Here is a 16,294-nt window from a genome sequence, read left to right on the forward strand (position 1 = left end):
AGCCTAATTAAACATTAAAGGTGATTGAAAACTTCCAGTAGAATAGGTTTGGCACTACCACCATTTCAGTGACAGTTTGTGAATGATTCCTTGAAAACGTTTTTGCCGTAAATTCACAAGAGCTCAATTTTTTTGATCTGTATTAGTTGTCTTCAAAACTGCATAGAAAGAGAAGCTTCTCTCTTTTCTCATTTCTGAATGTTTTAATGATCTGCCGCTCTCAAGCAGTGCATGCCTTATTTACATTCCAGGCTCTCCATTCACATTTTAGTGTTTAAACTGAGATTCATAGTGTAGGAAGAGGTGCCACCGGGCCTGAATCTTTAATTACACAACCACAAACTGTTTCGTCCAGCAGTAATCTGCTTTCTAGAGTGTGAGGTGTGAATTGGACCCAACTAATCCGGAGTGAGTATTGTGGTACTGATCACAGTTAATTGTTTGCTGTGAGCCATGCAGGGTCATGCAGCCCCAGGTCGGCTCCCACTCACTGACCTCCCATGAAGGAGCACTCTGGGTTCCAGCTTTGAGTTACGATGCAGGGAGCAGAGCGACCAACAGCTTCTTATGGCCCAGCACTGCTTTGTCCTAATCGTGCGCCATCACATGCAGCTTGGTGATAAGAAGCAGAGATAGAATTGAGTCCTTGACTTCCTTATCCGTGAAGTTGCTTCCCTTGCAAAACTGTCGCCACTCATGCAAACCATCTCCTGCAGGGAGATGGGCCCTAGCAAGCAGCAGCCTCTGTTGTTACGTGACACATTCCTGGAACGCTTCAGTGCTGAGGAGGGCAGGCAGGCTTCGTGGAAGTGAGTGTGAGTGTGTAATTAAAGACGTGTGTTTGTAAGGACATCAGATGAACGTAGCCGGGGTGAATTCCATTCTGCCATTACTTGGGTGTTGTGCACTTGATTGTGCAACCTAAATATTTTGTTATGTTTTTCTGCTTCTTGAGAGAAGACAAATTATTTAGAAAACATAGAAAAGCCATCCTGTGGGACATAAACAGGGTTGTAATCTATTGATGAGTGCCGCTTTAGTTGGCAGATTAGCTAGTGATAGTGATGGTAGATGTCATCATCTTTGTAGTGTAATAGAATAGAGAAAGTGTTGCTGCCTTTCAGATATTTTCTGAAAGCAAAGGATGAATGTGATGGAGTTGAGTCCTTTTCTCTCCGCCCCTTGTTCCATTCTTGTTCTTTCTATTTAGATGAATTCCTGCTCACCAGCCTTTGTACCAGATTATTGCTGCTGTCCATCCTTCAGCACTGCTCTGCCCTATGCTCTCACATAGCCCGCCCAGCACTCCCAGGCTGTTTGGCTGTTTCTCAATTCTTCCATGGGGACGCAGTGTGAAGAGCTGACTTGTTCAAAATTTAAGCCCTCAGGGTGCTGAAGTGTTTTCATTTCCTCTGAAATTTACTTCTTTTTGGTGAATGTTTGAGAACTATGATATTTTTTAAGTGTCTGACCAAATCTAGTCAGATTTCCTTGAGGAGAGGAAAAGGAATTTTCTGTCAAAATGTCGGCCCACATTCAAATGTTAAGTCCAGTTTAGGGAATGGCTAATGGAAGTCATTTTTCTGTCCTCAGCTAGAAAGTGGCTGGAGCCCTTCTACGCCAAACTTTAGAATCACTTGAAGTCAGTCATGCAGGATAGAAATCTCATCTAAAAGTTTAAAACTTTTGTGAAAATAAACTTAGTAAAATGTGCTGTGTAAACCACAAGGAGTTCAGGTGTCATGGCAGCCTGAAGCAGACGAGGCAATGGGCTCCGTGCTGAATAATCGGCCTCTGAAGTTTGGCAGAGCTGCTGCTGGTTAAGCCCTTCTGGTTAGGAGCAGCTCAGAGGTGGCTGTGATGGGCTGTGTGCTGTCCCAGCAGTAGTTCTTTGTTTAAGAATTAACCCTTTGTTGGTGGACTGGGTGTTTACACAGGAATACCATGTCCTCAAATTAAGAAATGCTATTACTTTCCTGAAATGCTGGAGTGAAAGCATCATTTATTACTATAAATACCGGTCTTCATTTGCAGTTTCTTCCATAGAAGTGTCCTGGTACAAAGCCTGATGCTGGCAGTAAAAGGGAAGCTCTTGCAGGACTTAATGCAGACTGTGGGGAATGCGACCATAATGAAAGCAGTATGGAATGAGAGCGTGCTGTAGCAGTCGATTTTATAGACTAGGATCACTGCACAGGAAACTTGGCTTCAGAGATGGGTAAGGGAAGTGATCTTGACGCAGTCAAATAGGCAGTAAAGCAGTCCGTATAGCTTTACTTACGTGTTACAGAGATTGTTGTTAACTGTTTCTGAGTCTGGTGAACTGTTTGCACAGAGCTGTGAGTCTCTGAGGATAAAGGCAGCCCATTTCTCACCGTTGTATAATGTTTGTCAATATGCTACAAGTCTTAATTTGTATTTTCATGCCTTTTTTCCCAGCCCTGGACTGAGATCAGATGTAAGCTCTTCTCCATCCACAACCTCAGCGACTGCGGGACCACCTCCCAAGCTCTGCCTTGTGTGCTCTGACGAGGCCTCTGGGTGTCATTATGGTGTTCTTACTTGTGGCAGCTGCAAAGTGTTCTTCAAAAGAGCCGTGGAAGGTAAGACTTGTTTTAAACAATGCATTCATCAAACCTGTAAGATCCAATTCCATACCTGACCAGCCAAAGCCAGGCCACTCTATCCTACTGGAGCCCCAGTTATTGCTCAGATCGTCCTGGGAAACCCCAGCCCTGCTATTGCTGTCCTTTTCGGAGCAAGTAACATTGATAATGGTGTGATTATCTGAAGCATAGATTACCATTACGTTTATAAATGCTCCTGTGCACTCAGGATGAAAGGGTGCATTGTTATCTTTGCTTTTTGTTTCCTTCATTTTCTTTCACTGTTGTTTCTGTTTATTTGTCCTACTTATGTACAGATGCATCTGTGTGCATTGCATTCAAAGTTCGTGATTCTAAGTATTGTTCTCATTGATTTGTGTATGATGATGTATGTGAAGCTGGGTAACTCTTGTGCAAGGTTGGGAGAGTTTTACAGTGTTTCCTGTCAGCAGTGTTGGTTATGTTACATATGTGTAACGTGTTTGGTACATGCGGGGTAATTTACAGACGTGTGGGTTGGGGTTGTTGGGATTTCTCTGTGAGCACAGGAAGAAAACAGTGGTAGAGTATGAAGTGGGAATCCATAGCAGTGCAGCAGAGCGGCCACTCTGTGCTGAGCAGGCTGTGCCTGTGTGCCCAACTCCTCACTGCAATATCAGCATCAGAGACTGAAGGAGCTCAGAGCGCATCACTGTGCACTGAAAGGGCAGCAGCGGTTCTTGTGCTGCTGTTACACAATACAGGAAATCCCTCTCTCAGGGCTTCCCGTCTCGTGCCTGTTTCAGGCCGTGCTTGCTGGGTGTGATGAAGTGAGTCACACTGTCACTTACTGCTAACATTTTTGAAAGCTGCATTTCACTTGAGAAGAGGGAAGGCTGTGTTTCACAAAGATGCATCGTCATTCCATCCCTATATCCGTCCCTAGAAGAAGGACTATACCCATGCTTCCAACTCAACCAAAGCAATAGGAAATGTAGTGACGCAATGGGAAACTGCATGGAAGCGCAGAGCTGCTCTCAGAGGGATCCAAGGATGTTCGCAGGCAGTGGGGAAGGATGTCATGTCATGGCACACTGAATCTGTTTCTGAAGTACCATGAGAACCAGCTCCAGTACAGAGCACTGTCCTTGGCTCTCGCCTTGTCCTGTCTGAGCTGTGCTCCCATCTGCAGCAGGGCTTCTTGTTGGGATGAAGTTTACATGTCCAGCAAACTGCATTTGTCACGGAGCTGTAAGCCTGGAAACGCATCTTCTGCGTTTCATTTGTCTGCAGTTGTATACACTGCAATGGAAATGGTTACAGAAACTGAAAGTGTCAGCATCTAGGAAACCAGTGTGAGGTATATTTCTTTCAGCAAGCAGTAGAACTAGAGGAAAAGAGGGAGGATGAATGAAGGTGGGTCAGCTGTTCTGTATTTATAGCCATTCTCACGCAAACAAAGGTCCTTTCTTCAGGAATCCAGGATAGCAAAAGTTGTCTCGTTCTAGTTCTTATTTTCACGGTGCCTCAGAGCCCTTCTGGTTGTGTTTCTGCAGCCCCAGCCCCACACCTCCCTCCTGTTACCACCTCTCCTGCCAGCCCACGTCTTCCTCCCTGCTTCCACCTCCTCTTTCATCTTGCTTCAGATCCTCGCACCTCCCCTCTGTGTTAAATCCCTTCCAACACCCCTGCCTCCTGCAGTGCTCCAGATTGTGCTTGTTCTCCAGCCCTTTCCACTCCCAATCTGTTCCAAAGAATCTTTCATTCCTCCAATCATCATAACCCATCAGAGCCCAGGGCCATGCTTGTGCTCAGGTGGTGCAGGGTGGAGCAGCAGCGTTGTCTGGATGCTCTGCAAAGTGCCTCCATCTGCAGTAAATCCTCTTGGAAGCATCTCAGTTCACTCAGTACCAGCTTTCACCAGCATGTTCCTTAAGTACATTTGTTTTTTGAACAGCAGAGGTAACTGAAATGTGTCCATCTGACTGGCATACCTACAGGGCAGCGTTCTGACCATGGGAAGCAGGAGGTGGAAAGAAATAATGTAGTTTCCATCTGGAAATAAATAAATAAAGACAATAATGTCAAAGCAGTAGAACACAAGAAACCCAAATACTTGTATGGAGGTGGAACTCCAGAAGTTTGATGAAGGCCATAGGGGTGGACTCTGCTTACCTGAAGGTTTCACAGTTGATCTCAAACTAATTCCTTGATCATGTCTGCTTCTATAAGAAGACTCCTAGGCTTTTCTGTCAGTAACTGAATATTTGGAAAATACATTTGTTCCTCTCACTGTTATCCATTGGGACACTGAAATACTCAGATACAGCCTGGGCTGCAGCTTTGTCCCACCAACACTTCTGTTTCTTGTTCCCTGTCTGGGAGAAGGACATATCTCTTAGCAATGCCTTTTTCATAAGGAGGCTGTCATTATACAATTGTTCATGTAACTCAAATAATTAGGAACAGATATCATTCTTCTCCACTGTTGCCCTTCTGTTAACAGCAAAGAATTGCACTCATTTTAATAGATGTACTTCAGGTCACCGCATTGCTGGGGCCAAATCTTTGTTGTGAATCTGAGGGTCCATGCAGATGTCAGAGTGCTTGGTTGTCTGCTTCTGCGTGGAACAGAGGCTGCTCAGCTTCTGGAGCAGCGACAGCTATTTCTATATGTTGGGAGAGATGTTGAAATTTATGCTTTCCAAATGTGTTTGTGGACGTTATTTATATCTCATGTGAAATCATTCAGGGGAATTGTAAACATGCCATTGAGGCTTAGAGCTTTCTCCTAGCTTGGAGAACTGGAAGAGAGAAAGAGCTGTAAAAATAGAAGTCGCCTAACCTTAACAAACAGAAAATAGGATTTCTTCTTAAGCGTGTTGGCATCGGTGTGTGTATGCCAGAAGAGTGCTGGATTTGTATTTGCTGGGAATCATCTGGATACTGGTTTTGTTTTGGAATAAAAGGCGTGTGGCAAGTAGGGACAGCCTGCAGTCCCTGCTTCCTTCATGCTACAGAAACAGCGAATGACTTCATGTAATTGTAAGGCTGGTGGTGACTGTGTGTGTTTCTGTGAATGCAGGGCAGCACAACTATCTCTGCGCTGGAAGGAACGATTGCATTATCGACAAGATTCGGCGGAAGAACTGCCCGGCGTGTCGCTATCGGAAATGCCTCCAGGCGGGCATGAACCTCGAAGGTAACCCTGTGTTCCATCCCCCCTTTATTTCTGATGCAGTGAAGGTCCCGCTGTTCAGGAAGCTGAAGCGGCAGCACTTTAATGTGGTGGAAGTGCTGCGATCTGTGGTGCATAGCAGCATTTTAATGAAAGCAAGATTTTTAGTGCTAACATTTCTGCCGTGCTCTCCTATCCCCGCTCAGTTGCTTTATCTCCCTGAATGCACAGCAGAAGTGAGTCATGTGTGTGAAACGAGGTTATTTTTTCTTCCTGTCAGCACATAGATCTTGTTGCTTTTTCGGTGAATCTGAGACAGCAGAACTCCAGCAGAGGTCTTGTAGGGAAGTGCCATGCCTGCCTATTCTTACTTGGGAAAGTGACTTGATGCTGAAAACCACAAATGGGAGGGAATGCCCGGGCGTGTATCTAAAATTGGAGTGGGCCTTGCATCTTCAAGCTGAAGAAAAGGCAATTATTTTTATTCATGCTGCGGATTCTTGTTCTTAAATGTCTGATAGAGTCTCTCTTGAAAAGATAATATACTAAAGAAACATAAATGTGCCGGTGCGTGTTTGTTCTGCGCTCAGTTGTGGGTGGCTAATGAGAAACTGAAGACCCTAGAGATGTAGCAACAGCCCTAAAAAGGCATAAAACTTCTTTACTGCTGTCAGCTACATTTTATCTTCGATATTTTTCCTTGAGCCATGGAGATTAACTCAGTATTTACTGGCATAGTGATCATGGTGATAACTTGTATCATCAAAGCTGACAGATAAAATAAAAATGTCAAAAATGTATATTAATATGAACATTTATTTCGTTTCAGCTAAAATATCCTTCAGTAAAATGTAAGAGGTGGATTGTGTTAGAGATATATATATAGAGATATGTTTATAGTGGGGCCCTCATTGGCACGTCCTTTCCTGCTGTTCTTCTGCCTCTCCCCACCATGAACACCCCGTGTTTCTGCCCTGCTGGTGGCTGCTGCTCATCCTTCCAAGCTAAGGGAGAGGACCTGCAGCTGTGTGCAGGGCAGCAGGGCGTTCAGTGGGCTCTCAGCAGTGTCGGAGGAGTGAAGCTGTGTGGCCAACTGGGCAAGCTGGGAGCCAGCAGAAGTCATGGCACAGCCAAAGGAAGGTTTCCTTCCCTGAGGTTTGGCACAAAGACTTGTGGAGAGGAGTGACTTTCTGGATGATGGTATTGTTATATAGGTTGGGGAAGGCAAAAAGAACGGAGAGAAAATTGCTTTCTTGGCTGAGGGAAGAGAGGCCTGGAAACTGAGCAAAGTGAAAATGTTAGATCCTGAAGTAGTGTGAGAAGGAGAAAAAGAAAGCACTGTGAAAACAGCAGGTTTTTAAATGGGTCAGAACAGACGATGAATTGGTTGTACAAAGGAAGCAGTTGAAGTCTGGGGGGCAGTATGGAGTGTATAACAGCACAGAGGCAAAATGGCTCCTTGTACACCAAACCCGTGCTGCTGAATCATTTTCTGATCTCGTTTGCCTTATCAGTCATACATTTGTCACCTCTTCTCTCCCTTTTCTGGGGTGTTTTTGTGCTACGTGGCTTTTTGAGCTGGGGGTATTGGGAAAATGCACAGCTATCAAGCTTCAGTGATTTCTACAGCAGAATAATGTTATTCTGTCTTACAGGCTTTATTTCATTGAATTGTCATTTCCTACTTCCGTCACTAATTGACCCCAGCCATTACTTGGCACCCTTTTTCTTTCTGATGCATTTGAAAAAGTGATTTGTCGTTAGGTTTTGTGCCCGTAGGAAGTCATCGCAAGATCTTTTTTGGCTTTTCATGCTGCGTTTTATAGTTAAACTCTTGGCAATTTATGGTATTTTCTGTCATCTTCATTTTGAAACAATTTCAAGTTTTTTGAAGGATTTTTTCTAATTTCTAATAATATTAATTGTCCTGCTCTGAAGTGGCTTTTGCCTTTCCAGGTCCTGCTCTCAGCAGCAGGATGCACAGCCCCCTCTGCTTTCACAGCACTTCATCTTCTGTGCAGTAATAGGAACATTCCATGTAGTGCTGTGAGATGGGGTTTCCATGAAGGTCTCAATATTAACATTCTCTTTATCACTGAACTTTTGCCTCCAGAGCTTTTCTTCTGTTCCCCATGGTGTCACTGGTTCTTGTTGGGGTTGTGCCCTTGGGCTCCTCCTCAGTGTTTGTTAAGGGGCTGTTGAGATGCTGTACAGTTTGATACGTGGCCATCTGCCCAGCCGACATCACACAGCTCAGTTGTGCATCCCTTCCATGGCAGAGCCCTCCTCCTGCATGCAGTGCTGTGTTGTCCCATCCTGGTGCAGAGGTCCCTCCATGAGATGGGGTCCTGTCTGCATGGTGCAGCTGGGACCTTGCAGCCATGTCCAGCTGTCCCAGAGGAGAGGCCCTTCCATTAGGTGGGATGGAGAGGTGGGATGGACCTCATTTGCTGCCTCTGTAACATCCCACGTCAGTCGCCATCTTTTCAGCTGCATTGGAACTTTCAACCCAGTTGTGGGCAGCTTGGGAATCCCTTAACATCAGGCTGCTGAACTGCAGTGTCCAGAGTGGGCACTGCTGGAAAGCAGCACAGGCCCCACAACAGCCACACCATCCTGCACTGCAGCCACTCTGCTTTCTTCCAGCAGAGCTTCTTGGATGCTGGGGCTTATTTCTGTGCCAAGTTTATCTGTAGGGTTTATCTTTTGCATTTTGCCTTAAGGAGCTGGTTTTTAATTTGCGATGTTTTTGTATTTGAAACTATAAACCTTCCTTTTTTGTGAGTTACAATGTCAAGTTTAGTAGTGCAGCTTAATAAAATCCTTGCACAATACTTTATCTTATCAGATATTTCTTTGATGGTAATTTTACCAGACTTTCTGGTCTGGAAGTATTCCATGCTAGGTGTCTGTGTTAACCTGTAGGCATCTGCATGTAAATTTACCTTCATTTAAAAAAGCAGCTCATTTGCTTTTGAGAACAAGGATGATGGAAAGTGTGTGTGTATATAAATACATAGAAGTAATGATAATAGCAACAGAAAGAAGCCCTTTGCTCCAAAGAACTGGTTATTGCCGTTCTGCTGTGGAAATCTCAGCAGATGTGGGCAGTGTTTAAGCCCATAGAGAATTTGTTATCCTTACAGTTAAGATTCTGAAGACTCTCACAGGCAGTGGGAGAAGTGGGGTTGGGAGGGGGATATTGCATTCTGTTCAGCTATAGTTCTGGCCATTAGAGACACTGACTTATCTCAGCAGAAGCTTAATAAACATGAAAGCACTTAATGCAATGTTTTTCTATGCTACTGGTTTATCTCTTCTGGTTTGTCTATCTCTGAAGGTGCAGAACAGAAATACATCAATTAATTGATAGAAAGGGAAAGAATTGGGTTTCATTCTGGTCTCAGCCAAACAGTCCATTGAGTTCAGCCTCCAGGAGGGGCCAGTCAGGAGATCCCTTTATTGACAACTGTTGCTTCAGCTTCTAGTTCAAGGTTAACATCTCTGTGTGACGCTTTATTTATTTGGCATATGGACGTAATGGTTTAATGATACAGCAGTGATTTACATGCAAGGAAACTGGCAAGGGAAAAATCTCCTCCTGCCCAGCATTTCCAAAAAATGTTTTCCCTGGCTCAAGAGACCGAGTCACTCCTGACCCATTAAGTATATTTCTTCCCTTCCCTCTGTATGGTTTCTGTACTTAATATACCAAGGAAATGACAGCATGCCCACTCCTGCAAGTCTTTTCCAAACGGGTGCTGTTCTGTTGCATGGAGCCATACTGATCTGTGTGTGTGAAAGCCAGGCCTTGTCTGTGTCCTCCTTGCAGACATAAGGAGCTAGGGACATGGGCATTAATGTGACTTTGATTAAAATGTGAAACTTATTTTCCCAGGAAGTTTGGTAAGTATTGAAGTGGAATTATTTACAGTTTTATGGGGGAAAAAAAAAAGAAAAAAATCCTCAAAAAGTTTCAATTATCTGATCTACAGACACAAGAAAAAGAAAGCAGCATTTCCCATGCTGCGGATGTCATGGTGGTGCATGGTTACCTTCCGTCACCTAACAGCCGTGATTCCATCTTTCCTAGCTCGCAAAACGAAGAAGAAGATCAAAGGCATTCAGCAGGCTGCCGCCACAGGCACGAGGGATGGAGCCGAAACTGCTGGAAATAAGAGCGTGGTCCCTGCTTCACTGCCGCAGCTCACACCCACCCTGGTGTCACTGCTGGAGGTGATCGAGCCAGAGGTGCTGTACTCAGGCTATGACAGCACACTGCCCGACTCCAGCTGGCGCATCCTGTCCACTCTCAACATGCTGGGAGGACGGCAAGTGGTAGCTGCGGTCAAGTGGGCAAAGGCAATACCAGGTAGCACACACGTGTTAATTACAACGTGCAGTCATTCTGGGGCCTAAAGGTCTGTCTTCATATTTGATGTCCTTTGTAGCCCTCGCAGATAGGAACTAGCAGTGCTTGAGCTATTCCAGTTCTCGTACGTTTGGAGTGGAGCCTTCACTTTAATAGTCTGATGCTGTCCTGGATCTGCATTCAGGGTGGTTCTGTTTTCTGACCCATCACCACATCTGTAGTTTCTTGTTGACTGGGAATAGGCATTTGAGCGTTCCACTTCCAGACAGGAGCTCAAGACGTTCTTTTTCTCTCAAGCATTGTAGCTACATGATTAAACTGACTGTCACATGGGAAATCTGGAAATATTCTTGCTGTTTTGGCTCCTGCCTGAGCACACTTAGCAGTTGCCTTACAGAAGAAAAGTGGTTCAAAATCACTGCCTCGGCCATAACGTGTAGCATCCCATAGTATGTCTCTGGGAGGGGTCAGGGCCACAGGAGAACTGAAGATGCATTTCTTTCTGACAGAACACAGATGTTTTTCTCCCCTTCTCTTCTAGTCACTGCCATTACCTGCTTTCAAAAACAAATTGGCAACAGCATTTAGTCAGTGCTTTGCATCGTTGTGGGATGGCAGTCTGAAATGAAACTCAGACACCATTGGTGTGGGGCAGTTGTGCATTTGCAGTCTCTCCTGGACGGTTTCCCTAGTGAGATGAATCCTTCATGTTGAAACACACGTTCCTTGTGAACATAACAATCTTCTGCTTAATAATTTTATTAATAGGGACTACTGTTATCATATTTTTACATTTTTTTTTTTTTAAATGACTAAGATGGTTCTTTGTGGGCATATTTGATTTGTATGTACTTCTGGTAAGTGTGCCCCAACACACAGGCTGGCAGTCACCAAGTGCTGCCTGCTGAGACCTTGAGCTGAGGCTGTCAGAGCAGCCTTTTCCTGAGGAGTTTTTGAGCAAAACTTTTGAGATTTGACCCAGTAAGTGACAAATAAATTTGAAATAATTTTCTTGTATTTTAGAAGCAATAAGTAATGGTTACTGCAGTCTCCAAAGCCAGAAGCCTGGCTTTGAAGCTGTTCAGACCTACCGAGTTTTGCTATTTAATAATCTACTGACTGCTATCTATTTAAACGTCTTCAGGAAGCAGCGCTGTAATGAGCTCTTTAGATGCCAAATGCCTAATGAAATTAAATAAAATCAACTTGGATTCAGACTTTAATAATGATCCATGGTGACACAACATTTTCTCGTTAAATGTAGGCTTGATCCAATAGAAACTAGCATTGCAAATGAAAAGCTGCCTACATTTTAAGCCTGTTTAAGGGACCAATTTTCAGATTTTACACATTTCCTCATTATCTTAATTGGCTCTATTCATTCTACATATTCTTACAAGATTAGCTACCATCGTTAACTGTTTCTAATGTGCTGCATATTTTGTAAGTTTAGTGTACAATTCTTGAATAAGAACAAAATTTGAAGTTAAATGATTGTTGGACTGCTCGCAAACATTAAGAAAAACACTGTTAATTACAGAAGACTGCCAAATGGATGGTAGTGGGTATTAGATATTTTTGTCTTGTGATCTGTCTTTGACTGATTACCTTCTCCACATAACCACATGCACGTATTCTGATATTAACTCCCCTTCTGGCATCTGTAGTACCCATCAAAGCGTATCCATCTGGCACTGTCATGGAATCATGGAGTCACCAAGGCTGGAAATGACCTCCAAGGTCATCCAGTCCAACCATCAGCCAGGGCTTCCCTTCTAAACCACATCCCTCGGTACAGCATCTGAATCTTTCTTGTACACTTCCGGGGAAATCTCCATCTGGAAAGCAGCTCACAGCAGTTGCCAGCACTGTCAGTGGGCATGCATTTCTATAGGTGGGGTGCTGAGAACTTGCTCTGTATGTCAGTGTAATTTATAACATAAGGTTTAAGCATTACGTTCTGTTAACCCTTGTGGCCTGTCTCTCCGTTTTACTGTCTGTCAGGCCCTGTGGCCTGTTTCTCCACGTTAAGGCAGTTACCCCACTCTGAGCTGTGCTGGGCGCTCAGTTCAGACCTCTCCCGGTTCAGCTCAGTCCTCCTGCCCAGTAGCTGTAATCTGAGTCCTTCAGCTGATTTCTACATGCGCAAATATTTGAACGTAACCTTGGTAGTTGGAAAATGGTGTTTGCACCCTTTTAAGGTACTTCTATTTCCAACAAGTCTTTCACATTAAAACAAAAAAACCTTCATTTTTGTTCTGTTTTTTTTTTCTCCTACCAATAATGCAGTCTAAAATACAGAAATGCTTGAAATCAACTGACAGCGAGCAGTCTTGTTGTTGCAGGTACTGTCATCACATTTACAGAAATCATTACGAAATTCACTTTAAGAAGTGGTAATCTGCATTGGTGGTACAGAGGTTGTACTGATGAGAAGCACGGTCTTTTTCAGAGTTATTTGTGTTCTGGGTTTGTTTTTGAGGTTTCTTTTGCTACCAATGCAGCCACACCTCACTGCGTTTATTTTTGTGTCGTTAAGGTTTCAGAAACTTACACCTGGATGACCAAATGACCCTTCTGCAGTACTCCTGGATGTTCCTAATGGCTTTTGCTTTAGGATGGAGATCATACAAACAATCAAATGGAAACCTCCTGTGCTTTGCACCAGATCTGATTATTAACGAGTAAGTAAGACTGCATCCTTGTCTAGTTTTTACCATGGAGATGTCAGGCTGCTGCAGCCTATCCGTTTTCTGCACAGGAGAGGGGAGTCACTGGGCAGCAAAGGTGTGAGGATTCCAGGTCCCTTTGTTGTTTGCAGCGTTGTTTTCCTTCCTGCAGATCACTTAGTTTTCACACAGGTTGAGTGAAAGAGAAACCTTTGCAGTACTGAGTGCATTTGTTTCCATGAAGGTTTGTGGGAGGTGCTCATATGAAATGTCCCATTCTGTGACCCTTCCTGCTCCATTCGTTGCAATCATTCATCTCACCAGAGCCAAAGAAGCTGAATCTAGAAGTAACTGTGAGATGGAGGGAGAGGCTTAACAAACTGCACCGTGTGCTGCGTGTTTGGTGTATAAAAGTAATCTTAGCAGTTGTACTGAATTCTGGATCAGTTAAATGTTTATATCTGAGCATGGTTAAAATCTGGCTAAAAAGGCTGCGAGTGGAAAGGCTTATATGCTGTACTTTTGTTTAACTTTGCTATCAGTTTTCAAAAGAAAAATGAATTTGCTTCAGTATCATGACAGCCTTCTTATAATGAGCGTCATCTTCCTTGTGTTTTTTGAAGTGGTGTTGTGTGGTCATCTGTGCCCTGGAGGACTGAAATAGGGAAGTCTGGCAGAGGAGGAGGTGGGCAGTGAGCTTGGCTTGAGCTATGGGGGGTAGAAGTGGTTGGTGCAGATGTGTGCACTGTGCAATGCTTCCCAGCTGCTGCCCTCCGATGTGGCTGCAGGTCGGCCTGGCTGTGCATCTCGTGCTGGGGAGCCCAGGCTGCCTGTAAGGCTCCCCTGCTGGGATGCTCTGTGCTGCCAGCCATGCTCGGCTTCTTTGCCGTGCTTCTCTTGCTTTGAGGCTGCTCAGCTATTACATGCTGCAGCCGCTCCTTGGGCAGGGCTAGCAGAGCTCCAGACTGCTCTGTCACTGCCTCCTCCAGTGTGGTAATGCTAACAGTGCTGCTGTGTGCTGAGATGTGTTGTCTGTGCTTTGGATTAGTTGCTGAGATTGTGTTGTGGGTGTCAATGTTGGAGGTTGCTGGTCAGAGCCATCTGAGATCTAGCTCAGCCACCTGCAGGTTCCAGTCAGCAGGATGTGATCACTGTGGGTTTGCCACTATTATTTTCATCAAATGAAGCAGTCCATGTAGTGCTGTGCAGGGCCGTGGGCACCTACAGACACTGAATTTGTCCAGCTTCGTGATTCCACTAATAAGGATTTGAAGAGCAATGTGAGTAACAGGTTCTGATCCATGGCCCAGTTCCCCCCTACAGGCAGTGCTGTCCCTTGGGCACGTTTTGAGACAGTGCTCACGATGTTTTTGTTCCTATTGCACTTCAGTTCCTGTTCTCCCCAGTCTGTTCTCTGCTTAGAAAACAGTGGTGGTTACATTTGCTATGAGATTGGCCATTTACATTTCATAATACTCTTTTTTGTTCCCATTTGTTTGCTTGAATAGTCTTCCATGTAAATATATATCCAGGCTTTCATAAGCTTTAATGATTTCTTTGTAGTTATTTTATTTTCTTTTGGAGAACAAGGGTAGGGGACAGATGTGTGCCCATCCGTGTACTTCTGCTGATTAAGGTTATTAGAATATGTCTGTGAAATAAAGTAGTTTCCCCATGGTGGAAATTGAAGTAACCGACATCACTAATAAACATGAGAGCATCTCATTTGCTACATGTCAGAGATCTCCTGTGGTTTCATCAGTGGGTCAAAACGGCAGCGCTTTGCAGTGAAGTATGTGCCAGTGCTCTTAAAAAGCAAGAGTAATCCTCTTCTACTCAGTGTGAATTCTCCAACGTGTTCTGGTTCGCAGTTCCAGTGTGTGGACTGTTCATTAAGATGACATTTGTTTTCAATAACTTTTGTTGACTGAGAGAACTGCAGTTCCTTCTGACTCCTCCTCCGGTGTGCTTCAGGTTCCCTATAAATCTCTCTGGTCATAACTTTTTATGTACTACTGAGCAATAAAACACAGCCACCCCTGCGTTAGCCGTGGCGATTCCTGAGTGGTGCATAAAGACACAGTGTGAGCCGCAGAGCACAGTGCTGAAGGGCTGTGCCATTGGGAATGGCTGGAATGGTGGGGAGGGCAGGAGAGTTGTCATGTACATCAAGAGAATGGCATACAGAGCAGGTCAGCTCATGCTCTGCTTGGTACCAGGTTCAAAAGATAGCACTGTGGCACACGATATTCCCCAAAAGGCACTGCTGTTTATTTGGTGCTTTTTCCTGAGATGTTTTGTGTTGATTTTTCACCCAGCCGCTCCTTCACTGCTCCCCAACCTCAGGGTCTTAATTAAGATAACATCTATTACATTATAGTGACTTATCATGTATTTAGTCTGCTTCCTGTGTTATGTACATGTACAGCATACATATATGTAGAACTCTGGTGCAAGCTGTAGAAAAGCTTGGCAGTTCAATGCTGAGGCTTTAAACCATCACCTGGTTGCTGGGGAGCTGTGAGTGCTGCTGGTTCAGTGGTGCTGTGCCACCACAGTGCGGTGCTGAACGCCCTCAGGCCGCTCACAGCCTCTGCTTGTGTCACTTTGGTGATGGAGCTGCAGTGAGGGATGCTCAGTTGTGCTCACTGAGTGCACAGATGGCCTTTGATTGAGGCCTGGCTTTAGAAAGAAGGTTTTGAAAGTTGTGTCTTAGGATTCAGGCTGTGTTTGCATGTACATCATCTGAGCTTTTGCTGTTCTTAGGTTTGAGGTCATCTCCTTTGTCCATACAGAGCTGAGTACCGCAGCTCTGCTTTGGTGCTGCTGGAACTGAAAGCAAGAAACTGTTAGTTACAGCTTTATAAGCAGTGTTTTATCAGTGCTGTTATTCCCAGCGGGTTTTTTTTGACCATGCTCTTGTAACCAGTTCTGTGCAGTCCATATTGTCTGATTTTCAGGAGGCAGCATCTTGTTTACTGGTTTTCCTATGGGCTTGGCAGAGCCCAATGACTCAGCAGTGCTGAACACCATCACATGCTTTTATCAACACAGGTCTCACACGTGTGTGTGCACACTAAGTGTGACTTACACAGGCTGCCATTTGTGTTGCATTTGAGCCTGATGCCTGACTTGCACGTTCCTTTCTGTTTACCAAAGCAAAAGATTAGATATTACAGAACAGAAATGTGTTTTGAATCAGGCTGGTTACACAGTCACTAACGCAGAATTGCTGCCGAGATGATAAACTGCCATTAGTCAGCTGCTTCAATCTCAGCTTCTGTGAAGGGCAGGAGTTGCACAAATGTTGCACTGTTGCACTGTGTGCTGTGTTGCACTGTGTGCTGTGTTGCACTCTGCTTGGCAAGCTGCTCACTCTGCTCCCATCAGCACTTTTCAAGCTCGGGGTACCAGCAGCACTCAGACCTTCCTTTCCCCTGGCTGCACAGGGCTGGTCCCCACTGGGGCTTTGCTTGGAGGCCCTGTAGTT

General features: G+C 44.6%; 1 protein-coding gene across 4 annotated transcripts in view; it reads left to right on the forward strand.

Annotated features, from left to right (window-relative positions):
• The window catches only part of NR3C1 (nuclear receptor subfamily 3 group C member 1), a 52,556-nt gene that overhangs the window by 28,222 nt on the left and 8,040 nt on the right, over positions 1–16,294 (forward strand). For 3 of the 4 annotated variants that reach the window (XM_015875473.3, XM_085519087.1, XM_085519086.1), the window contains exons 3-6: positions 2,440–2,603; positions 5,671–5,787; positions 9,857–10,135; positions 12,675–12,819. In XM_015875473.3, the coding sequence (XP_015730959.1) occupies positions 2,440–2,603; positions 5,671–5,787; positions 9,857–10,135; positions 12,675–12,819 (705 nt within the window). Of the gene's footprint in view, positions 1–2,439; positions 2,604–5,670; positions 5,788–6,043; positions 6,309–9,856; positions 10,136–12,674; positions 12,820–16,294 lie in introns of those variants that run through there. The other variant, XM_085519088.1, reaches the window with a different exon arrangement.

Source organism: Coturnix japonica, chromosome 18 (genome assembly GCF_054131305.1).
Source record: "Coturnix japonica strain WE chromosome 18, WE-NBRP24, whole genome shotgun sequence".
Lineage (NCBI taxonomy): Eukaryota > Metazoa > Chordata > Aves > Galliformes > Phasianidae > Coturnix > Coturnix japonica.